Genomic DNA, 25,128 nt, shown 5'->3' on the forward strand with positions numbered 1-25,128 from the left:
CGTCCGCTCCAGGATAGACTTCTTCTTTGTGTCCCGTGCTTTCACGGTCAGGTCCACCGACGTAACGCCGGTGTTCTTCTCTGACCACTGCCTCCTACTGGCCGACTGCCACCTGCAGGAAGACCAGGGGGCGGGCAGGGGGACATGGAAGCTGAATGCAAAACTGTTGACTCCAGAGAACCTCGAGGAACTTAAAAGGGATTACAAAGGTTGGAGAACCGTGAAACCCCTCTTTGAGTCTCCACATCTCTGGTGGGAAGCAATCAAAGGGGAACATCAAAAGGTTTTTCATCCTCAAAGGCATTCAAAAGGTGAGAGAGAGACGAGGGGCCATGTCCAGGCTCCAGAAAAGTATGCAGAATTTGCTCCAGCTGCAGTCGATGGGGGTTGATGTCAAGGAGGATCTCCAAGAGGTGAAGAGCCAGCAAGCCTCGCTCTACACCTCGGAGGCCTCCAGGGTTATCTTCCGTTCCAAAGTCCGCTCAGTGGAGCAGGATGAAAAGTGCTCACGCTTCTTCTTCCAAAAGGTGCACCTCTGTGATCAGCAGCCTGAAGGAAGAAGATGGCTCTGTAAAGTCATCGCAGTCTGACATCCTGAGGATCTGCAAATCCTTTTATGCCGGACTGTATGATCTGAAGCCAACAGATAACACTGTTTCCCAGACCTTCCTGTCGTCTATCACGGAGGTCTTGGGCAACAGCGAGCGGGAAAATCTGGACAAACCGCTAACTCTGGAAGAGCTGACAAAGGCCGTCGGGTCCTTTGAGACGAGTAGAACTCCCGGAAGCGACGGCTTACCGGCTGAGTTGTATTCGGCTCTGTGGGACTGGATGGGCCCAGACCTGCTGGAAGTGTACGAGAGTATGCTCCTGGAAGGCAGCATGTCAGAGTCCATGAGGAAAGCATCATCATCCTCATCTACAAGCAGAAGGGGGAAAGGGAAGAAATTCAAAATTGGCAACCCATTTCACTGTTGAATGTGGATTATAAAATTCTAGCCAAGCTCATCGCCAATCGGGTCAGGTCTGCTCTGGAGTCGGTGATCCACCCTGACCAGACCTGTGCTGTACCCGGCAGGAAGATCTCTGATAGCCTCGCGCTACTCAGGGATACGATCGCCTACGTGCAGGACAGGAAGGTGGACACCTGCCTCATCAGCCTTGACCAGGAGAAGGCCTTTGACAGAATATCGCACACCTACATGATGGATGTGCTCTCCAAAATGGGGTTTGGGGAGGATATTCGCAATTGGATCAAACTGCTCTGCACAAACATCTATAGCGCAGTCTCAATCAATGGGTGGGAATCAGAAAAGTTCCAGATCAAATCAGGAGTCAGGCAGGGCTGCCCTCTCTCCTCGGCCCTGTTTGTGTGCTGCATAGAACCTTTTGCCGAGTCCATCAGGAAGGATCCGGGTATAAGAGGAGTGACGATCCCAGGCAGCGGAGGCGTGCAAGTTAAGGCCTCCCTGTACATGGACAATGTCACCGTCTTCTGCTCGGATCCCGCGTCTGTACGCAGGCTGCTGAATGCCTGCGACCAGTTTGAACTGGCCTCGGGAGCCAAGGTAAGCGGCAAGAGCGAGGCCATGTTCTTTGGGAACTGGGCCGACCGGTCCTTTGTCCCCTTCACTGTCAGGTCAGATTACCTGAAGGTGCTGAGGATATGGTTCGGAGCTGCTGGGGCGTGCACCAAAAACTGGGAGGAGCGCATAGCAAAGGCAAGGCAGAAACTGGGCTGGTGGGAGCAACGCTCCCTCTCCATTGCGGGCAAAACCCTGGTCATCAGGTGTGAGGCATTCTCAGTGTTACTGCATGTAGCGCAGGTCTGGCCCATTACCCAACCCTATGCCGCAGCAGTCACCCGGGCCATCTTCAAATTCATCTGGAGATCCAAGATGGACTGTGTCCGAAGGGACACCATGTACAAACCTCTGGATAAGGGAGGGAAAAACGTACCCAACGTCTCCCTCATCCTGATGGCCACCTTCATGTGCAGCTGCATCAAGCTGTGTGTGGACCCCCGGTATGCAAACACCAAGTGTCACTACGTACTGAGGTTCTACCTGTCCCCGGTGTTACGAAGGATGGGCCTGGCCTCATTGACGCGGAACGCTCCAAGTAGTTGGACCGTGCCGTACCACCTGTCCCTCGTGGAAAAGGTTTTGAAGGCATACAAAATGATCAGAGGCATACAAAATGATCAGGGGGTTGGATAGGGTGGACAGTGAGAGCCTTCTCCCGCGGATGGATATGGCTGGCACGAGGGGACATAACTTTAAACTGAGGGGTAATAGATATAGGACAGAGGTCAGAGGTAGGTTCTTTACACAAAGAGTAGTGAGGCCGTGGAATGCCCTACCTGCTACAGTAGTGAACTCGCCAACATTGAGGGCATTTAAAAGTTTATTGGATAAACATATGGATGATAATGGCATAGTGTAGGTTAGATGGCTTTTGTTTCGGTGCAACATCGTGGGCCGAAGGGCCTGTACTGCGCTGTATTGTTCTATAAAACACCTTTGACCACAAGGCAATGAAGCAGTGGTCAGCACGTAATGTCCTCGAGGCCCTCAGGGAAAAGGAGACTGTGGAGGATGTTGGACGGTTCCCTGAGCAGACTGTCAGAGTCATCTGGCAGAACGCCTCATCACCAGAACTTTCAAACAAGCACCAAGACCTAGCTTGGCTGGTGGTGAGATGGGCCCTCCCCGTCAGATTCTTTATGTACACCCGAAGGCTCAGCGCCGTCGCACGCTGCCCTCGGAGTGGCTGTGGGGGAAATGAGATGGTCACCCACCTCCTTGTGGAATGTGCCTTTGCAAAGAAGGTCTGGAGAGAGATGCAGTGGTATTTGTCAAGGTTCATCCCGAGCAGCTCTGTGACACAGGACTCTGTGCTCTACGGACTGTTTCCAGGGACACACACCGAGACAAACATCAACTGCTGCTGGAAGGTCATCAACTCGGTGAAAGACGCTCTTTGGTCTGCCCGAAACTTGCTGATCTTCCAGTGCAAAGAACTGTCCTCGACCGAGTGTTGCAGACTGGCACATTCCAAGGTCCAGGACTACGTGCCGAGGGACGCACTCAAGCTTGGGGCAGCTGCCGCCAAGGCGCAATGGGGAAAGACCACTGTGTAAGGTCTTTCCAGCAAATGTACACCGAGGGGTGGGTAACAGTGTAAACCCCCCTCGGTCTGGGTCAGTAACACTCCAATGTATAAAAGAAACATGACAATGTAAATGTTTAAGAAGGAATTGTAATGTAAAGAGCGATATGTGTGTAATGTTATCAAAATTGAATGGAAGAAAGTCAAGGGAATGTGTAACTCTGATGGAAATGTACAGTCAAGACAATTCGAAATGTTCTGTAATGTTTATGATAGATTTTATGAATAAAGTATATTTTTTGTGAAAAAAAAACCCGTCCCACAGACAGGGACCAGGCGGAATGGCGCTTGTGGGGGTCTCCCAGGGGATCGGAGGCCCCCAGGTGCATGCCCTCTGGGCAGGGTGGTACTCCTGACTGTCACTCTGACAGTGCCACCTGTGTGCCAACCTGGCAAGGTGCCAAGCTGGCATTCCTTGTGTGCTGGCGATTGGGCCAGGGATATCCTGTGTGGGGGTTGGGGGGTGAGGGGCTTGGAAATTGGAATGTTGCCCCATTCTCTCGCGGAGCTCCTCAGTGTACCAAAGTACACTAAGTACGGCCTCGGCCGTCCGTTCCCCACTGAGGCCCCTTATTTAACGCGAATGGCGTTTTATAGCCATGTGAGCACTGCAGAACACGCTCGCTTTGGGGCTTTGTTCCTATTTAGTTAAATCGCTCCCCAAATGTCTTCTAAACCCCATTTGCGGTGCCGCATCCTCTGCATTCCCCCGATTTACCTCTATCTCGTTCGATCCGGAGGCCTTTAGCCTTGTCCCTTCACAGGTTGTGCGAACATTACCCCTCGCGATACACCCGGCTGACTTTCACAGCTGTCCCTCGCTCATTGTGACCTGACAATGCTCCCCCTATCACAGGGGTGTCTCTGTGACATAACAGGAACAACCTAAAAGGGCCACTTCCTCTGATTCGATATCAAATCAAAGTCCATGTCCTTTCCCAGGGTTAACTGTAAGGATTTGGTGGTGGTGGGGGAGACTATATTAGCAGGGGGAGGGGGGGGGAGGGGGGGGGGGGGGAGAGGGGGGGGGGTAGATAGGGGTGGATCGGATATAAAATCAACCAAAACTTATCTCATTGAGTCGACACATTATCATCCCTCTGGTGGCTGACTGGCTGACTTGCAGTCCCCCTCAGATCAGTCAAACTTACCCTGGGGCCTGGAGACTGCCAGGGTCAGTCGTTCCCCCCCCCCCCCCCCCCCCCCCCCCGTCCCCCGTCCCCCGTCCCCCCCCACCCCGTCCCCCCACAGACCGTCCTGGAAGTATGGGACAAAAGATGCCATCTTAAAGATGACAAACAGTCAAAGTAAGGGAGCATCTCTCAAAATTAGGCATCCATTGCTCCACGTACAGAATCAACGTTGCTCGAGTGGGGAGCACAGGGCTGAGAATCAGGTTGCGGGGTAATATGAAATAAAATAAAATTTCTGCGGATTCTGGAGATCCAAACTAAAGATGAAGTACTAGAAGAACTCAGCAGCACCAGCAGAATCATTGGAGAGAGAGAGAAATAGAGTCATATAGAGTCCAATATGGCTCCGAAGAGGAAGGGTCACATTGGACTCAAAAGGTTAATTCTGTTTCTCTTTCTCTGCACAGATGCTGCCAGACCTGCTGAGTTCCTCCAGAACTTTCTTTTTTTACATGCGACAAGTCGTCCCTTGCCTCTGGCTCCATGTTAGCACAGTGGTTAGCACTTCTGCCTCACAGCTCCAAGGTCCCGGGTTCAACTCCAGCCTCGGGTGACTGCCTGTGTGGAGCTCGCACACTCTCCCCGTGTCTGCGTGGGTTCCCTCCGGGTGCCCCGGTTTCCCTCCCACAGTCCAAAGGTGTGCAGGGTAGGTGGATTGGCCACGCTAAATTGCCCCTACATGTCCAAAAGGTTAGGTGGTGTTACGGGGATAGGGCGGAGGATTAGGCCTAGTCACGGTGCCCTTTAAGAGGCTCGGTGCAGACTCGATGGGCCGAATGGTCTCCTTCAGCACTGCAGAGATTCTATGACTCATGGTCACCATTGGACTAATTCTAGATTTTTATTGAAGTCAAATTTCTTTGTCTGTTGTGGTTGGGATTCAAACACGGGTCGCCAGAGAATTCCCCTGGATCTGTGGATTATTCTCCCGGAGACAATACGACAACACACCACCGCCTTCGCCGAGATAAGAGCAGGGAGTCCTCCCAGTGTCCTGGCCAATATTAACCCTTAAACCGACATCACCGGCCATTATCACATTGTGAGACCTTGCTGTGCGCAAATTGGCTGCCACACTTCTCACATTGCGGCAATAACGGTGCGTCGTTCGCTGTAACAGCGCTTTAGGATGTCTCACGATTTCCTTTTGTTTCCTAATTAACTTAAAACAATAGCAGCCAAACTAAAATGGCTTCATTTACCTGAAAGGGCGGGAGCTTCACAACAAGTCCGGGTGGTACTTGCCGGCGTTTCCGTCAGCGGAGGTGAGGGGACACCAGGTCTCCCCGACGGGGAAGGGGACGATTGAGTCTCCCGGGGTCCCTGAGGAGATGCAGTAGGCCGTCGCTCGGCCGTCGAGCTGAGGGGCCCCACGGTGTTCTCCGTCCCGTTCTCAGAAGCTCCGGCTGGTCCCATTGAGGGAGTGGCGTGGACCCCGCCTTCGGGCGACGTCTCACTTGGAGCGGTCGAGGAGCCATTGAGAGGAACGGTAGCGTTGGTTGGGTCGGTCTCAGCTGGGTCCGGCGTCGTGCTTTCGTTGTCCGAGGCTTTGGTGGATGCTCTTAAAGTGGAGTGGACGGTGGTGTTGATGGCGAAGAACATTGTCAGGGTGGAGTAATCAGTTGACTGGGCCACGGATGCAGTGTGAAAGCTCCACAGGAATGTAACGGTGAGCAAATGCACAAAAGGACTCATTGTGCTATTGCTATACCTCAATCTCAATCCTCTGGTGCCTTCCCTTGAGAGACTAATATGGGGAAAGACAAGACAGAATAATAGTCTGAATTATTCTCTTGGCAGAACACTCCATATCGCAATTTTTGCCTCAGATCTGAGAAATTAATGAATTCCATGACTAATGACTAAACCAGCATTTCTATCGTGTTACTATAGGAACATAGGAATTAGGAGCAGAAGTCGGCAATTCATCACTTCGAGCCTGCTCAGCCAGTCAATCAGATCAAGGCCGATCTCTTTCTGGTTTCTAATCCACCTGCCTGTCTGTTCCCCATATCCCTTTAACCCATGTTTTAAAATCAGAAATATATATATCTCCTTCTTGAAACCATTTAATGATTCAGACTCCACCGCACCGTGGGGCGGCGAGTTCCAGAGATTCGCCCCCCTGCCCTTCGCGAAGTAGTTCCTCCTCATCTCAGTTTTAAATCTACTGTCCCTCAACCTATATCTGTGGCCTCTCGTTCTAGATTGACCCATAAGGGGAAACATTTGGCCGACGTTGATTTTATCAATCCCTCTTAGTATTTTCTACACCCCGATCAGGTCCCCTCTCATTCTTCTAAACCCCAGCGAGTTTAAGCCCAAATTGTTCAATCTTTCCTCATACAGCAAACCTTTCATCCCCAGGTTCAATCTGGTGAATCTCCTCTGAACTGCCCCCAATGCCACCACATCCTTCCTCAAATAAGGAGACCAAAACTGGATACAATACTCCAGATGTGGTCTCACCAACACCCAGACCAGACCCCAATTTATATTAGGAAACCGGACAAGACCCCAACAATTATTTGTATTGTAAACTGTGGGAAAAGGATACTTCACTCCAGGGGTGATTCCATGAACATCTGGGGATCTTTTATATTCAAACAAACTTCATTCTTAACACAGGGTTAACCCCACTAACATCCAAAAAAAAGACAGGTTTTCAATTAGTAGTTAAGCAGTTCTTTAAAAAACGGAATAAAGGTCTTTGTGGTTAATTTCCCGTCTATTTCTAAAATTTCAATTAAGAAAAACCCACGCACACTGGTCAAATGTCACTTACTAATAAAGTTAACACTCAGTGGCTTACAGATTTATTCACAAAGTCCTTGGGCGGGATTCTGTGATCCTGAGGCTAAGTGTTGACACCGTTGGAAACGCCGTCGCGTTTCCCGACGGCGTCAACGTAGCCTCAGGATCAGCAATTCTGGCCTCTACAGGGGGGCAACATGGCACTGGAGCGACCCTTGCCGCTCCAGCTGCAGATCCCGGCATCAACTGGATGCTGCAGCGCAGTGGCACCGGCGCCAACGCGCACATGCGCAGTGGCTCTCTTTTCCGCACCGGCCCCGACGCAACATGGCGTAGGGCTACAGGGGCCGGCGCGGAAGAAAGGAGGCCCCCAGCATGAGAGGCTGGCCCGCCGATCGGTGGGCCCCGATCCCGGGCCAGGCCACAATGGAGGCCCCCCCCCCCCCCCGGGGTCGGACCCCGCCCCCCTCCACTCCCCACAGGCTGCCCCCAGACCCTTCCATGCTGAGGTCCCACCGGCTGAGAGCAGGTTAGAACAGCGCCGGCGGTACTCGAGTTTTTTGCTACGGCCGCTCGGCCCATCCCAGGCTGAGAATCGGCGGGGGGGGGGGTTCTGCGGACAGCGGCCCCTGACCAGCGCCGCGCTGACCACGCCGATTCTCCATTCTGCTGAGAATCGCGTCCCGGCGTCGGGGCAGCCTGGAGTGATTCGCGCCGGTCGCGGCAATTCTCCAGACCGGCCCCGGGCTGAGGGAATCCCGCCCCTTGGGTGGGAAGCTTTCAGAAGTCAGCCTGGGAAAAACACCACCTTCCCTCAGAATCCAGGGCAGAGTCCTAAAAATAAAAATTAAAATAATAGAACCAGGGCAGGGCTGAAAAGGAAACTCAAAACCAGATTCAGCCCCTCCCATTTGTGAGATCACAGCCTGTTTAGCTGTTATCCTATTAATCACAGTTATAGCCGACACACAGGCCAGAATTCTCCGGTCATTGGGATTCTCTTTCCCCCGGCAGTGTACACAAGCCCACGGGTTTGCCGACATGGGGTGGCTTCAGTGGGAAATCCCATTGACAAGCGGTGGGAAGAGATGCTCCCATCACCGGTGGATGGCACGTCACTGAGAAACATGTGGCTGGGGGACCGGATAATTCGCACATAATCTGTATACCTTAACCCAAGTTCTTTTAATAACATTAATGCAACAGACACAAAATACAACATATATAAATGTTCTACATTCATCACACCTCCCCCTTAAAAGAAAACAGACCAGCAATATAAAAGGTGGATAAAAGCAAATTACTGTGGATGCTGGAATCTGAAACCAAAAGAGAAAATGCTGGAAAAACTCAGCAGGTCTGGCAGCATCTGTAGGGAGAGAAAAGAGCTAACGTTTCGAGTCCAGATGACCCTTTGTCAAAGCTTGGAAAGAGCTTTGACAAAGGGTCACCTGGACTCAAAACGTTCGCTCTTTTCTCTCCCTACAGATGCTGCCAGACCTGCCGAGATTTTTCAGCATTTTCTCTTTTGGAATATAAAGAGTGGCTTCATTTCCCCAAAACCTTTGAACTTTAAACACTACTAGTACTCTATAGGATACATATCTTATTATATTTAGGCATGCAAATTTGGGCAGCACGGTGCCGCAGTGGTTAGCACTGCTGCTTCACGGCGCCGAGGTCTCAGGTTCGATTCCGGCTCTGGGTCACTGTCCGTGTGCAGTTTGTACATTCTCCCCGTGTCTGCGTGGGTTTCGCCCCCACAACCCAAAGATGTGCAGGGTAGGTGAATTGGCCATGATAAATTACTCCTTAATTGGAAAAAATGAATTGGGTACTCTAAATTTATTTTCAAAAAAAATAAAAATTTAGGCATGCAAAATTAGTATCACCCATTTCAGTCTTTCTTTTCCAACTTTGAAAATTCCACCCTTCTTACAACTTAAAGTCATAATAATGCATCTGCAATCATGTTTTCTCTTCCTGCTGCATGCACAATTTTCAAGTCAAATGGTTGTAGCAATAAATACTATCTAAATAGTCTTGCATTTGATTTTTAAACTTCTCCAAAATCTTTGATGAATTGTGGTTTGAATAAACAATTGTCTCGGATGAATTGTTGGCAACATAAATGTCAGAATGTTGCACCACCAATACTAAACTCAATGTCTCCTTCTTGCTAGTCAAATATTTATTGAATAGTTTTCTATGCTGCCATCGTCTTATTAAACAAGGTAGCACAGTATTAGCTCTGCGACTTCACAGCGCCAGGGAGCTGGGTTCAATTCCAGCATCGGGTGACTGTCTGTGTGCGGAGTCTGCACGTTCTCCCCGTGTCTGCGTGGGTTTCCTCCGGCTGCTCCGGTTTCCTCCCACAGTCCAAAGATGTGCAGGTTAGATGGATTGCTAGATTGCCCCTTAGTGTCCAAAGATGTACAGGTGGGGTTATGGGATTATGGGGTTATGGGATTACGGGGAGAGGGTGGGGGAGACGGCCTAGGTAGGGTGCTCTTTCAAAGGGTCAATGCGGACTTGATGGGCTAAATTACCTCCTTCTGCACTGTAGGAATTCTATTGTAACAGTACAGCATCAGTACCCACATCGCTCGCATCAGCTGTCACCACAAGACCATAAGACGTAGGAGCAGAATTAGGCCATTCGGCCCATCAAGTCAGCTCCACCATCCAATCATGACTGATTGAATTTTTCTGATCCCCATTCTCCTGCCTTCTCCCCATAATCCCTGATCCCCTTATTAGTCACCTTAAATTGCTTGGCATAACTCGGTGTTGCCAAAACTGATGCAGTGGTTAACGCAATTTTCAGATTGTTGAATTCCTCCTGACATTCTGACGTCCATTGATATTTCCTGAGCTCATTCCGAGGTTCAGTCAGTGGAGCAACGATGCCGCCATGTCCAACTGTAAGGCCTAAGAATGCGCCTTGATCTTGCGCAAACATCGCTTTGAGCCACGTTTACCACCAAGCCAGCCCCCCTGTAGTCAAACAAACAATTCCTTTAAATGTTCCTTCCACGTTTGACTGAACGCCATCAGAGCGTCTATGTACATTGCACAATTCTTTAGTCTGGAAATTACCTTGTCGGTTAGTCTTTGGAATGTTGCTGGAGAATTCTTCATTCCAAACGACATAATTCAACTGTTTAGCTACTTTCTCAAATGTGAACTTTTTAAAAAAGGCTTCTACATCTTCCTTGTCAAACCTTGGTAGTGCTTAAATATATTTAAACATATCCCTGCTAGGCTTTTGATTAGAAAGTGTTAATCCTTCCTTTCCTAAACTGCTGCTCTTAAATCCAATGTTTTGAGTTGATATTCTCTTTTCCTTTCCAACTCGCTCTCCTTCATTTCAATTTTGGGAAGTTCACATCTCTCTACTCTATTCTCTTGCCATTGCCCCGCTCTCTTCTCTTTCTTTTGCTTCGGTCATTGCCTTTCTCTCTCTTTCTTTCAAGCTTTTCCATTTGTAATTGAATTTTAGCCAATTCCAAAGCTTCAGACTGTGTCTCTGGCGAATTTAAATGCTGAGCTGTTGCTGTAGTTATTTCTACCTTCCTTGCCTCTCCAGGTAAAGTCAACTGCAGCTTGTTCGCCAAATCCAAAAGCTTTGTTTTAATCATCCTTTGCAAACCATTCCGACTGACCTCTTCCACACACAAAAATATCTTAGCCACGGAAAGAGGCATTTCCACCAGTAACACCCTATTTGAACTGGCAGAATGCAACACCCAAAAGAAAGTACCAGTTCCTCACGCTCACTATCTTTAAATTCAACAATCCCAGGGCAACCTGCGAATTATACTTTTTAATCCTGGACGAGCCCCAAGTTTTGTTACGGTACCCAGACCAGACCCCAATTTATATTAGGAAACCGGAGATGACCCCAACAATTTTTCAATTTTCAAACTGTGAGGATAGGATACGTCACTTCAGGAGGGATTCCACGGACAACTAGGGGTCTTTTATATTCAAACAAACTTCATTATTAACCACAGGATTACCCCCATTAACATTGAAGGAAAAAAACAGCCTTTCAATTAACAGTTAAATATTTCAAAAAATAAAGATAGGTCTTTGAGGTTACTTTCCTATCTACTTCTAAAGTTTCAATTAAACAAAATCCCCACACTTTAGTCAAATGCCACTAATTAATACAGTTAACACTCAGTCGCTTACAGATTTATGTACAAAGTCCTTGGTTGGGAAGCTTTCAGATGTCAGCCTCAGAAACACACCTTTCCTCAGAATCCAGAGCAGAGCCCCTCAAAATAAAACTGAAAACAACAGACACGGGGCAGGGCTGAAAAAGAAACTCAAAACCAGATTCATGAGTGACATCACAGCCTGCCTAGCTGATAACTCCTTAATCACAGTTATAATAGTGGATGCCTTAAACGGAATTATTTTCTTTCAAACTAAGGGGTAATTTAGCATGACCAACACATCTACCCTGCACATCTTTGGGTTGTGGGGGTGAGGCCCACGCAGACACGGGGAGAATGTGCAAACACCATACGGACAGTGACCCGGGGCCGGGGTCGAACCCGGGTCCTCGGCACCCTAAACTAAGTTCTTTTAATAACATTGCTGCAACAAGCACATAATACAATATAGATTAAAATTTCCTACATTCACCGCAATGGTGACCCATGGCAGCCCCAAATGGTTTACAGCCAGTGGCATGGTTCTGTAGTGTGAGCGTTAGGACGCACGCCAGCCAATATGTGCACGCAACAAGCTCTCAATATCGGTAGTTCTGACCAGTTGGTCCATTTCTAGCGATGTTAATTGAGGGATAAATGCTGGCCCAGGGCACTGGTGAGAAACGTACCCCCCCCCCCTCCCAATTATCTTGATCGTGATTATAGAGGTTCGATCTTTTGTGTCGACCTGTCTGAGCTGACAGATTAACAGTTTAAGATAGCAGTGGGTGACCCGCAGTCCCGGGGGCCACATGCGACTCATCAGGGTTCTGATTGCGGCTCCTTTTTTTCACCGTTGCCCACGCACGCCGTTGCCACATTCCACCGGTTTCCATTGTGTCATTTTCTTTTCTACCGACGAATAAACTGAGGGTGAGTGTGGTGAGGCGCGTGCCGATGGCGCACGCTGGCCAGAGCCTTCCGTCCTCGTTCGCGGCTGGGATTCTCCAGTGTCGCGGAGAGTGAACGGAGTTTTGGCTGGAGCGCCAAATGTTCCGTTCTCGCGGGCAAAGGGCCCCGCCACGGACGAGACCGGAGAATCCCAAGCCCAACGACTGTGAGAGCCTTGCACTTCCTCTGTGTCCGATTGAAACATAAATATTAGTAAACGGGACCTCCTCATGTGCAAGGATGAGCCTGATACAGCTTGCGGTGGGGCACAGGGTGCATATGACTCGAGCGAGAATGAATGGATTCTTTCAGGGAGTAGCAGATGAGTGTGAGAGGTGTGGGCGGGGGCCAGTGAATCACGCGCACATGTTTTGGGGTTGTGAAAAATTGGGGACTTCCGGTTGCGGCTATGCCTAGGTAGGTCGCACGTTCGGCAGCTCCCACCGGGAACGGACTTTGGGGCTCTCTAGAGGGGCCCCAACGGGAATTGTTCGATGGATTCCAGTGTGGGAAGGTGACAGCAAGGAACCCCCAACAGTATATGGATTGGACCAGGAGTGGAGCGGTGAAAAAAGTGATCTTGGAGCAGCGAAAAGTGAGGGGGAGAAAAAACAAGATGGCGGCGGGTGGAGACCAAGCAGCGTGGGCGCAGTGGTCGCAGGAGCAGCAGGGGTTTCTTAGACGCTGCTTTGAGGAGCTGAAAACCGAAATGCTGGCGCCAATGAAGGCGGCGATTGAGAAGCTAGTGGAGACCCAGACGCCCCAAGGGGCAGCGATCCGAGAGGTGCAGCAAAACGCCTCGGAGAACGAGGATGCTATCTTGGGCCTGGCGGTGAAGGTGGAGGCGCACGAGGCGCTGCACAAGACGTGGGCGGAAAGATTTAAGGACCTGGAGAATAGGTCGAGGAGGAAGAATCTTCGGATTCTGTGTCTCCCTGAAGGAGTGGAGGGGCCCGATGCCGGGGCATATATGAGCACGATGCTCAATTCGCTGATGGGCGCGGGAGCCTTCCCGAGGCCCCTGGAGCGAGATGGGGCTCACCGGGTCCTGGCAAGGAGACTCAAGGCCAACCAGCCACCAAGTGCTGTAGTGGTGAGGTTCCACCGCTTTATGGACAGAGAGTGTGTCTTGAGATGGGCCAAGAAGGAGCGGAGCAGCAGGTGGGAGAACACGGAGATCCGAATCTACCAGGACTGGAATGCAGAGGTGGCTAAGAAGTGAGCTGGGGGATGGGGAATTGGGGTAAGGCCGCAAAAGGAGCTGCGCCAGAGGGGGCGGGACCGGCTCAGGAAAGTGCGGGCTTTTTCCCGCGCTAGGGAAGGACGGGGGTGGGGGCCGGAGGGGGAAGGGTGGGGGGCGGTGTTGGAGAGGAGCGCACACTGATTGCCAGGGAGGGGGAGGGGGAATTCTCACACTGGGGGGGGGGGGGGTCAATGGAATGGCGGGAGAGGCCGGGGTCAGCAGGAGTCAGCTGACGTAAGGGAGTGTTATGGGGGGAGCAAAAGGGCTAGATGTGGATCTAGCGGGGGGAGGGGGGGGGGGGACAGGGTTGCTGCTGCATTGGCCAAAGGGGAGCTGGAAGTAGGAGAGGTGGTCGGGGCGGGGGTCCGACGTCTGGGGGACTGGAGGGTGCGGAGGCGCGGGCACATGGCTGGCCTAGAAAAGGAGATGGCTAGTCGGCCGGGGGGGAGGGGGGGAGGGGGCAGGGGGGCGGCGGCAGCTGAGCAGCCCCCCAATCCGGCTGGTAACTTGGACTGTGAGGGGCCTGAACGGGCCGGCCAAGAGGGCCCGGGTGTTCCCGCACTTAAAGGGACTGAAGGCAGACATGGTTATGCTCCAGGAGACACATCTGAAGGTGGCAGATCAGGTTAGGCTGAGAAAGGGATGGGTAGAGCAGGTCTTTCATTCAGGGCTGGATGCGAAGAACAGAGGGGTTGCAATACTGGTGGGGAAGCGGGTGTCGTTTGAGGCAATGAATATTGTAGTGGATAATGGAGATCGATATGTGATGGTGAGCGGTAGGTTGCAGGGGGTGCAGGTGGTACTGGTAAATGTATATGCCCCGAACTGGGATGATGCCGGATTTATGAAACGCATGCTGGGTCGGATTGCGGATCTGGAGGTAGGAAGCTTAATAATGGGCGGGGGGGGGGGGGGGGGGGGGGGGATTTCAACACGGTGCTGGACCCAGCACTGGATCGCTCTAGGTCCAGGACGGGTAAGAGGCCGGCTGCGGCCAAGGTGCTTAGGGGGTTTATGGACCCGATGGGGGGAGTGGATCCATGGAGGTTTGTCAGGCCGCTGGCCAGGGAATTTTCATTCTTTTCCCATGTCCATAGAGCCTACTCCCGGATAGAGTTTTAAATTTTGAGTAGGGCGCTAATCCGGAAAGTGGAGGGAACGGAATATTCGGCAATAGCCATCTCGGACCACGCCCCGCATTGGGTGGAGCTGGAGTTGGGGGAGGAGAGGGACCAGCACCCGCTGTGGCGCCTCAATGTGGGACTGTTGGCGGATGAGGGGGTGAGCGGGCGGGTGTAGGGGTGTATTGAAAGATATTTGGAGGCCAACGACAACGGGGAGGTGCAGGTGGGGGTAGTCTGGGAGGCGCTGAAGGCGGTGGTCAGGGGAGAGCTGATCTCCATCAGGGCCCACAGGGAGAAGAGAGAGGGGAGGGAGAGGGAGAGGTTGGTGGGGGAGATCTTAAGGGTAGACAGGAGGTATGCAGAGGCCCCCGAGGAGGGGCTACTCAGGGAGCGGCGGAACCTCCAGACGGAGTTCGACCTGTTGACCACAGGGAAAGCAGGGGCACAGTGGAGGAAAGCGCAGGGGGCGACATATGAGTATGGGGAGAAGGCGAGTCGGATGCTGGCACACCAGCTTCGTAAGAGGGAGGCAGCGAGGGAGATAGGTGGAGTTAAGGATAGCGGGGGGAATAGTGTGCGGAGTGCGGTGAGGATAAATAAGGTATTTAGGGACTTCTATGGGGATCTGTACAGATCTGAACCCCCAGCGGGGGAAGAGGGGATGCGACGATTTTTGGATCAGCTGAGGTTCCCGAGGGTGGAGGAGCAGGAGGTGGCTAGTTTAGGGGCGCCAATTGGGCTGGAGGAGCTGGTTAAAGGATTGGGGAGCATGCAGGCGGGGAAGGCCCCGGGGCCAGATGGGTTCCCAGTCGAGTTTGACAGGAAATACGTGGACCTGCTAGGCCCGTTGCTAATGAGGACTTTTAATAAGGCAAGGGAGGGGGGGACCCTGCCCCTGACAATGTCCGGGGCGCTGATCTCTCTGATCCTGAAGCGGGACAAGGACCCACTGCAATGTATAGACCGATCTCGCTCCTCAATGTGGATGCTAAGTTGCTGGCAAAAGTGCTGGCTACGAGGATTGAGGACTGTGTCCCGGGGGTGATTCATGAAGATCAGACGGGATTCGTAAAGGGCAGGCAGCTAAACACTAATGTGCGAAGGCTCCTCAATGTGATTATGATGCCCTTGGGGCAGGGAGAAGCGGAGATAGTGGCAGCTATGGACGCGGAGAAGGCCTTCGACCAGGTGAAGTGGGAGTATCTTTGGGAAGTGCTGCGGAGGTTTGGGTTCGGGGAGGGGTTCATCAGCTGAGTCAGGTTGCTATATAGAGCCCCGGTAGCGAGTGTGGCTACGAATTGGCGGAGGTCGGAGTACTTTCGGCTGCACCGAGGGACGAGGCAAGGGTGCCCCCTGTCCCCCTTGCTGTTTGCATTGGCAATTGAAACTCTGGCCATGGCACTAAGGGAGTCCAGGAAATGGAGGGGGGTGGTCCGAGGGGGAGAGGAGCATCGAGTGTCGCTGTATGCGGACGACCTGTTGCTGTATGTGGCAGATCCAGTGGGGGGGGATGGCGGAGGTCATGCGGATCCTAAGGGAGTTTGGGGACTTCTCGGGATATAAGCTCAATGTAGGGAAAAGTGAGCTCTTTGTGGTGCATTCAGGGGACCAGGGAAGGGGGATAGACGAGCTGCCGTTGAAGAGGCGGAAAGGAGCTTTCGGTACCTGGGGATCCAGGTGGCTGGGAGTTGGGGGGCCCTGCACAAGCTCAATTTGACGCGGTTGGTGGAGCAGATGGAGGAGGATTTCAGAAGATGGGATATGCTGCCACTCTCGCTAGTGGGCAGGGAGCAGTCGGTAAAAATGACGGTCCTCCCGAGGTTTCTCTTTGTGTTCCAGTGCCTTCCCATTATGATTCCCAAGGCCTTTTTCAAACGGGTAGGTAGGAGCATCATGGGTTTTGTGTGGGCAAATAAGGCCCCGAGGGTAAAGAGGTGTTTCTGGAGGTAAGCAGGGACATGGAGGGCTGGCTCTGCCGAATTTGTGCGGCTATTATTGGGCGGCCAATGTGGCGATGATCCGTAAGTGGGTAATGGAGGGAGAGGGGGTGGCGTGGAAGAGGTTAGAGATGGCGTCCTGTGTGGGCACGAGCCTGAGGGCGCTGGCGACGGCACCGCTGCCGCTCTCGCCGACAAGGTACACCACGTGTCCGGTGGTGGCGGCGACGTTGAAGATCTGGGGGCAGTGGAGACGACACAGGGGCGAGGTGGGAGCCTCGGTTTGGTCCCCGATTCGGGAGAACCATCGGTTCGTCCCGGGAAGGATGGATGGGGGTTTTCGGGGTTGGCATCAGGCATGGATTAGAAGATTGGGGGACCTGTCTATAGATGGGACGTTTGCGAGCCTAGGGGCGTTAGAGAAGTCTGGGTTACCCCCGGGAAATGCTTTCAGGTATATGCAAGTGAGGGCGTTTGTGAGGCGGCAGGTGAGGGAATTCCCGCTGCTCCCGGCACAGGGGACTCAGGACAGGGTGATTTCGGGTGTATGGGTTGGAGAAGGCAGGGTTTCGGCGATCTACCAGGAGCTGAAAGAAGAGGAGGAGGCCTCGGTGGAGGAGTTGAAGGGCAAGTGGGAGGAGGAGCTTGGGGAGGAGATAGATGAGGGTCCGTGGGCTGATGCCCTGAGTAGGGTTAATATTTCCTCCTCTTACGCCAGGCTCAGCCTAATAGTTTAAAGTTGTTCACAGAGCGCATATGACAGGGGCGAGGTTGAGTGGGTTCTTTGGGGTGGAGGATAGATGTGGGAGGTGCTGGGGAAGCCCGGCGAATCGCATCCACATGTTCTGGTCATGCCCGGCGCTGGATGGGTTTTGGAGGGGTTTCGTGAGGACTATGTCCAAGGTGGTGAACGCCCGGGTCAAGCCGAGCTGGGGATTGGCATTATTTGGGGTATCGGACGAGCCGGGAGTGCAGGAGGCGAAAGAGGCCGGTATTCTGGCCTTTGCGTCCCTGGTAGCCCGGCGGAGGATCTTGCTATTATAGAAGGACGCGAAGCCCCCCAGTGTGGAAGCTTGGATCAATGACATGGCAGGGTTCATTAAGCTGGAGAGGATAAAGTTTGCCTTACGAGGGTCTGTGCAGGGATTCTTCAGGTGGTGGCAACCGTTCCTAGACTATCTCGCGGAGCGTTAGGAGGAGGTCAGCAGCAGCAGCAACCCAAGGTTGGGGGGGAGGGGGGGGCTCTCTTTCGGGGGGGAACTCGGGTGGGTGGGGGGGGCTTCCCTACAGTACCTTTGAATGTCATATGGGGGGGTTACTGTATATGGGGAAACCCAATGTATAAGTTTTGTATAATTTTGACTGTTGTGTTTGTGTTTCTTTCCTTTTGTTATGGGGGGAGGGGGGTTTGTTAAAAATTTTGTTGGAAAATTTGAATAAACATATTTTTAAAAAAAAGAAAAATTGGGAAGATTCTGGGCGGGAGTGTTCACGGTCTCAGCCAGGATAGTGGAGGAGGAAGTGGACCCGGACCCTTTGGTGGCGATATTTGGGGTTTCAGAGAAGCCGGAGCTCATGGAGAGGAGGAAGGCCGATGTCTTGGCCTTCGCCTCTCTGGTTGCACGGCGGCGAATTTTGCTGGAGTGGCGGTCGGCATCGCCGCCGGGGGTAGTGGCTTGGTTGCGTGACCTGTACGACTTCCTGTGATTAGAGAAGATAAAGGGTGGGATTCTTCAGAAACCGGCGGGGCGGGCCACCCCAAAGGTGAGGAATGCTTCGCACCTTCAGGGGCTAGGCCGGTCCCGGAGTGGTTTGCGCCGGCCGGCGCGGGAGGGGCTTGGCGCCATGCCAACTGGCGCCAAAGGGCTTCCAGCGTGTGCTGGCATCATCCCAGCGCATGAGCAGGGGGGGGTTATCTCCGCGCCGGCCATCGCGGACCGGTACACCAGCCCGCGTGGAGGAATAGAGTGCCCCCGCGGCACAGGCCCGCCCGCGGATCGGTGCGCTCCGATCGCAGGCCAGGCTACCATGGAGGCACCCCCGGGGCCAGCTCCCCCCCCCCCGCCCCGAGGACCCCGGAGGCCACCCGCGCAGCCAGGTAAGTACCTGTCGTAACATACGCCGGCGGAACCGGCCGAAAATGGGCGGCCACTCGACCCATTGCGGGCCGGAGAATCGCCGGGGTGGGGGCACTGCCAACGGCCCCCAACCGGCACGGCGCGATTCCCGCCCCGGCCAAATCCCCGCCGCCGGAGAATTCGGCAGCCGGCGGGGGCGGGATTCACGCCGCCCCCTGGCGATTCTCTGACCCGGCGGGGGGGGGGGTGTTGGAGAATCCCGCCCAAAGTATGAGTTAAGGGCCTCTTCAGGGGGGTTTTACCGAAAGGTGGAGGATGTTTGTGACCGTGTTTGAGGGGCTGTTCGCCGCGGGGAAGGGGGGGATGAAAAAGAGGAAAAATCTGTACAGACTGTATAGTTGATTGTTGGGAAGTATGTTTCCCGGGGTGTTTGTTCACTGTAACCATGCTTGTAATGAAATACATTTTAAAATAAAACATAATATTATTTTCTTTTTACCATTTGAAATTGATGAAGATTCTATTAATATACGAAGGATGTAAGCCTATTTGTGACACGAATAAAGATTATTATTATGACTAAGCATTTTCTGTAACTTATTCTGAAATATTAGGCGAGGGCAGCACGGTGGCACAGTGGTTAGCACTGCTGCCTCACGGGCCGAGGTCCCAGGTTCGATCCCCGTGTCTGCGTGGGTTTCTCCCCCCACAACCCAAAGATGTGCAGGGTAGGTGGATTGGCCACGCTAAATCGCCTCTTAATTGGGGAAAAAAAATAATTGGGTACTCTCAATTTTATTTTTAATGGAATATTCAGCGTGTATTAAATATATTCCCGTATCGGCCTCCCCGAACAGGCGCCGGAATGTGGCGACTAGGGGCTTTTCACAGTAACTTAATTGAAGCCTACTTTGTGACAATAAGTGATTATTGTTATTATTATATTCATGGGGGTCATGGTTAGCGAACAAGCCCAATTTCAACCTTGTGGCCCACTGAGGTGGAGGAGGACCTCTTGTGCGGCCCACTCACCAGCCTAGGTTGCCTCAGTCTCAATCGGAAGTCAGCACCTATGACAAAGAACAAAGAAGAGTACAGCACAGGAACAGGCCCTTCTGCCCTCCAAGCCTGCGCCGACCATGCTGCCCGACTAAACTACAATCTTCTACACTTCCGGGGTCCGTATCCTTCTATTCCCATCCTATTCATGTATTTGTCAAGATGCCCCTTAAACGTCACTTTCGTCCCTGCTTCCACCATCTCCTCCGGCAGCGAGTTCCAGGCACCCACTACCCTCTGTGTAAAAAACCTACCTCGTACATCTCCTCTAAACCTTGCCCCTCGCACCTTAAACCTACGCCCCTAGTAATTGACCCCTCTACCCTGGGGAAAAGCCTCTGACTATCCACTCTGTCTGTGCCCCTCATAATTTTGTATACCTCTATCAGGTCGCCCCTCAACCTCCTTAGTTTCAGTGAGAACAAACAAAGTTTATTCGACCTCTCCTCATAGCTAATGCCCTCCATACCAGGCAACATCCTGGTCAATCTCTTCTGCACCCTCTCTAAAGCCTCCACATCCTTCTGGTAGTGTGGCAACCAGAACTGAACACTATACTCCAGGTGTGGCCCAACTAATGTTCTATACAGCTGCAACATGACTTGCCAATTTTTATACTCAATGCCCCGTCCAATGAAGGCAAGCATGCCGTATGCCTGCTTGACTACCTTCTCCACCTGTGTTGCCCCTTTCAGTGACCTGTGAGCCTGCACACCAAGATCTCTCTGACTGTCAATACTCTTGAGGGTTCTACCATTCACTGTATATTTCCTACCTGTATTAGAACTTCCAAAATGCATAACCTTTTGCATTACATTTAACATTGCAACGCTCACTAGCGGGGGGGGGGGGGTGGGAGGGGGGAATTACTGGGTTGCTGCTGCTGGGGAGAGGGGGGAGCTGGTATGGGAGAGGATGGGCGGGGGGGCACCGCCTGGGGGAGATGCAGCTCCGTGGGAACCGGGTGAGGAGCTGGAAAAAGGTGATGGCTAATCGACAAGGGGGTGGGGGGGTAGGAAGCCCCCCAACTCGGCTGATCACGTGGAACGTGAGAGGGCTGAACGGGCCGATAAAGAGGGCACGGGTACTCGCACACCTTAAGAAACTTAAGGCAGATGTGGTTATGTTACAGGAAACGCACCTGAAACTGATAGACCAGGTTAGGCTACGCAAAGGATGGGTGGGGCAGGTGTTCCATTCGGGGCTAGATGCGAAAAACAGGGGGGTGGCTATATTAGTGGGGAAGCGGGTAATGTTCGAGGCAAAGACTATAGTGGCGGATAACGGGGGCAGATACGTGATGGTGAGTGGCAAACTACAGGGGGAGACGGTGGTTTTGGTAAACGTATATGCCCCGAACTGGGATGATGCCAATTTTATGAGGCGGATGCTAGGACGCATCCCAGACCTAGAGATGGGAAAGCTGATAATGGGGGGAGATTTTAATACGGTGTTGGAACCAGGGCTGGATAGGTCGAAGTCCAGGACTGGAAGGAGGCCGGCAGCAGCCAAGGTACTTAAAGATTTTATGGAGCAGATGGGAGGTGTAGACCCGTGGAGATTTAGCAGACCTAGGAGTAAGGAGTTCTCGTTTTTCTCCTATGTCCATAAAGTCTACTCGCGAATAGACTTTTTTGTGCTGGGTAGGGCATTGATCCCGAAGGTGAGGGGAACGGAGTATACGGCTATAGCCATTTCGGATCACGCTCCACACTGGGTGGACTTGGAGATAGGGGAGGAAACAGGAGGGCGCCCACCCTGGAGAATGGACATGGGACTAATGGCAGATGAGGGGGTGTGTCTAAGGGTGAGGGGGTGCATTGAAAAGTACTTGGAACTCAATGATAATGGGGAGGTCCAGGTGGGAGTGGTCTGGGAGGCGTTGAAGGCGGTGATTAGAGGGGAGCTGATATCAATAAGGGCACATAAAGGGAAGCAGGAGAGTAAGGAACGGGAGCGGTTGCTGCAAGAACTTTTGAGGGTGGACAGACAATATGCGGAAGCACCGGAGGAGGGACTGTACAGGGAAAGGCAAAGGCTACATGTAGAATTTGACTTGCTGACTACAGGCACTGCAGAGGCACAATGGAGGAAGGCACAGGGTGTACAGTACGAATATGGGGAGAAGGCGAGCAGGTTGCTGGCACACCAATTGAGGAAAAGGGGAGCAGCGAGGGAAATAGGGGGAGTGAGGGATGAGGAAGGAGAGATGGAGCGGGGAGCGGAGAGAGTGAATGGAGTGTTCAAGACATTTTATAAAAAATTATATGAAGCTCAACCCCCGGATGGGAGGGAGAGAATGATGGGCTTCTTGGATCGGCTGGAATTTCCCAAGGTGGAAGAGCAGGAAAGGGTGGGACTGGGAGCACAGATCGAGGTAGAAGAAGTGGTGAAAGGAATTAGGAGCATGCAGGCGGGAAAGGCCCCGGGACCGGATGGATTCCCAGTCGAATTCTATAGAAAATATGTGGACTTGCTCGCCCCGGTACTGACGAGGACCTTTAATGAGGCAAAGGAAAGGGGACAACTGCCCCCGACTATGTCTGAAGCAACGATATCGCTTCTCTTAAAGAAGGAAAAGGACCCGCTACAATGCGGGTCCTATAGACCTATTTCCCTCCTAAATGTAGATGCCAAGGTCATGGCCAAGGTAATGGCAATGAGAATAGAGGAATGTGTCCCGGGGGTGGTCCACGAGGACCAAACTGGGTTTGTGAAGGGGAGACAGCTGAACACGAATATACGGAGGTTGTTAGGGGTAATGATGATGGCCCCACCAGAGGGAGAAACGGAGATAGTAGTGGCGATGGATGCCGAGAAAGCATTTGATAGAGTGGAGTGGGAGGTGTTGAGGAGATTTGGTTTTGGAGAGGGGTATGTTAGATGGGTGCAGCTGTTGTATAGGGCCCCAGTGGTGAGCGTGGTCACGAATGGACGGGGATCTGCATATTTTCGGCTCCATAGAGGGACAAGGCAGGGATGCCCTCTGTCCCCATTATTGTTTGCACTGGCGATTGAGCCCCTGGCGATAGCGTTGAGGGGTTCCAAGAAGTGGAGGGGAGTACTTAGGGGAGGAGAAGAGCACCGGGTATCTTTGTATGCGGACGATTTGCTACTATACGTGGCGGACCCGGCGGAGGGGATGCCAGAAATAATGCGGATACTTGGGGAGTTTGGGGATTTTTCAGGGTATAAATTGAACATGGGGAAAAGTGAGTTGTTTGTGGTGCATCCAGGGGAGCAGAGTAGAGAAATAGAGGACCTACCGTTGAGGAAGGTAACAAGGGACTTTCGTTACCTGGGGATCCAGATAGCTAAGAATTGGGGCACATTGCATAGGTTAAATTTAACGCGGTTGGTGGAACAGATGGAGGAGGATTTCAAGAGATGGGATATGGTATCCCTGTCACTGGCAGGGAGGGTGCAGGCGGTTAAAATGGTGGTCCTCCCGAGATTCCTCTTTGTGTTTCAGTGCCTCCCGGTGGTGATCACGAAGGCTTTTTTTAAAAGGATTGAAAAGAGCATCATGGGTTTTGTGTGGGCCGGGAAGACCCCGAGAGTGAGGAAGGGATTCTTACAGCGTAGCAGGGCTGGGGGGGGCTGGCACTACCGAGCCTAAGTGAGTATTATTGGGCCGCTAATATTTCAATGGTGAGTAAGTGGATGGGAGAGGAGGAGGGAGCGGCGTGGAAGAGATTAGAGAGGGCGTCCTGTAGGGGGACTAGCCTACAGGCTATGGTGACAGCCCCATTGCCGTTCTCACCGAGGAACTACACCACAAGCCCCGGTGGTGGTGGCTACACTGAAGATTTGGGGACAGTGGAGACGGCATAGGGGAAAGCTGGAGCCTTGGGGGGGGTCCCCCGATAAGAAACAACCATAGGTTTGCCCCGGGCGGGAATGGATGGGGGATATGGAATGTGGCAAAGAGCAGGAATAACGCAACTGAAAGATCTGTTTGTGGATGGGAAGTTCGCGAGTCTGGGAGCGCTGACCGAGAAATATGGGTTGCCCCAAGGGAATGCATTCAGGTATATGCAACTGAGGGCTTTTGCGAGGCAACAGGTGAGGGAATTCCCGCAGCTCCCGACACAAGAGGTGCAGGACAGAGTGATCTCAAAGACATGGGTGGGGGATGGTAAGGTGTCAGATATATATAGGGAAATGAGGGACGAAGGGGGAGACTATGGTAGATGAACTAAAAGGGAAATGGGAAGAAGAGCTGGGGGAGGTGATCGAGGAGGGGTTGTGGGCAGATGCCCTAAGCAGGGTAAACTCATCGTCCTCGTGTGCCAGGCTAAGCCTGATTCAGTTTATGGTATTACACAGGGCACATATGACTGGAGCACGGCTCAGTAAATTTTTTGGGGTGGAGGATAGGTGTGCGAGGTGCTCGAGAAGCCCAGCGAATCATACCCATATGTTTTGGTCATGCCCGGCACTACAGGGGTTTTGGATGGGGGTGACAAAGGTGCTTTCAAAAGTAGTAGGAGTCCGGGTCGAACCAAGCTGGGGGGTGGCTATATTTGGGGTTGCACAAGAGCCGGGAGTGCAGGAGGCGAGAGAGGCCGATGTTTTGGCCTTTGCGTCCCTAGTAGCCCGGCGCAGGATATTGCTAATGTGGAAAGAAGCCAAGCCCCCGGGGGTGGAGACCTGGATAAATGACATGGCGGGGTTTATAAAGCTAGAGCGGATTAAGTTCGTCCTAAGGGGGTCGGCTCAAGGGTTCACCAGGCGGTGGCAACCGTTCGTCGAATACCTCGCAGAAAGATAGACGGAATGGGAAAAAGAAGGCAGCAGCAGCAGCCCAGGATCGGGGGTGGGGGGGGGAGGAGGAGGAACCAGAAGGACTCTCAGGGTTGTTAATATATACTGTATAGTATGTATAGGTCGTTGCTACAGATAATTATATATTGGACTGTTAAATTATATTTTTGGAGAGTGTTACTTGTGACAAGGCAGTTGCCAATTAGGGCTAGTTTTCATTTTTGTTATTTATTATTTATTCATTTTTTGTTTATAAAATAGGTCATTGTTATTTGTGTTGTTATAATATTGTGTAAAGGATGCACAATGTACTGTGTTGGTTGACCAAAAATTTTCAATAAAATATTTAATTTAAAAAAAACATTGCAACGCTCACTCCCAATGGGTCAAGCTTCCATGCCATTTTGAAATCGTTGGCCATCTCCGCTTCCACCAGCCTCGTGGGCAGTGAGATTCAGGCCATTACCACTTACCGAGTAAACAAATGTTCTTCCTCACATTTCCCCCACTCCCAACTACCTCACTGGCTCCAAACCTTAAATCTGCATTCCCCAGTCCTTGCAGTGGGTGGGACCAGCTTATTTTATGTGTGTGTAGCTGACCTAAAGCTGGCACAATCTCCTGCAGGGTTATCAAAATTCCTCTCGACCTCCTTTGCTCCAAGGGGAACAACCTCAGCCTCCCCAAC

General features: G+C 52.2%; 1 protein-coding gene across 1 annotated transcript in view; it reads right to left on the minus strand.

The window, feature by feature from the left end:
• LOC140403765 (uncharacterized) overlaps positions 1–25,128 on the minus strand; it is a 37,127-nt gene that overhangs the window by 11,755 nt on the left and 244 nt on the right. The window contains exon 2 of the mRNA XM_072491926.1: positions 5,567–6,111. Coding sequence (XP_072348027.1) covers positions 5,567–6,059 — 493 coding nt within the window. The 5' untranslated portion in view covers positions 6,060–6,111. The remainder of the gene's footprint in view (positions 1–5,566; positions 6,112–25,128) is intronic.

The sequence above is a fragment of the Scyliorhinus torazame genome, chromosome 29, assembly GCF_047496885.1.
Source record: "Scyliorhinus torazame isolate Kashiwa2021f chromosome 29, sScyTor2.1, whole genome shotgun sequence".
In the NCBI taxonomy this organism is placed as follows: Eukaryota; Metazoa; Chordata; class Chondrichthyes; order Carcharhiniformes; family Scyliorhinidae; genus Scyliorhinus; species Scyliorhinus torazame.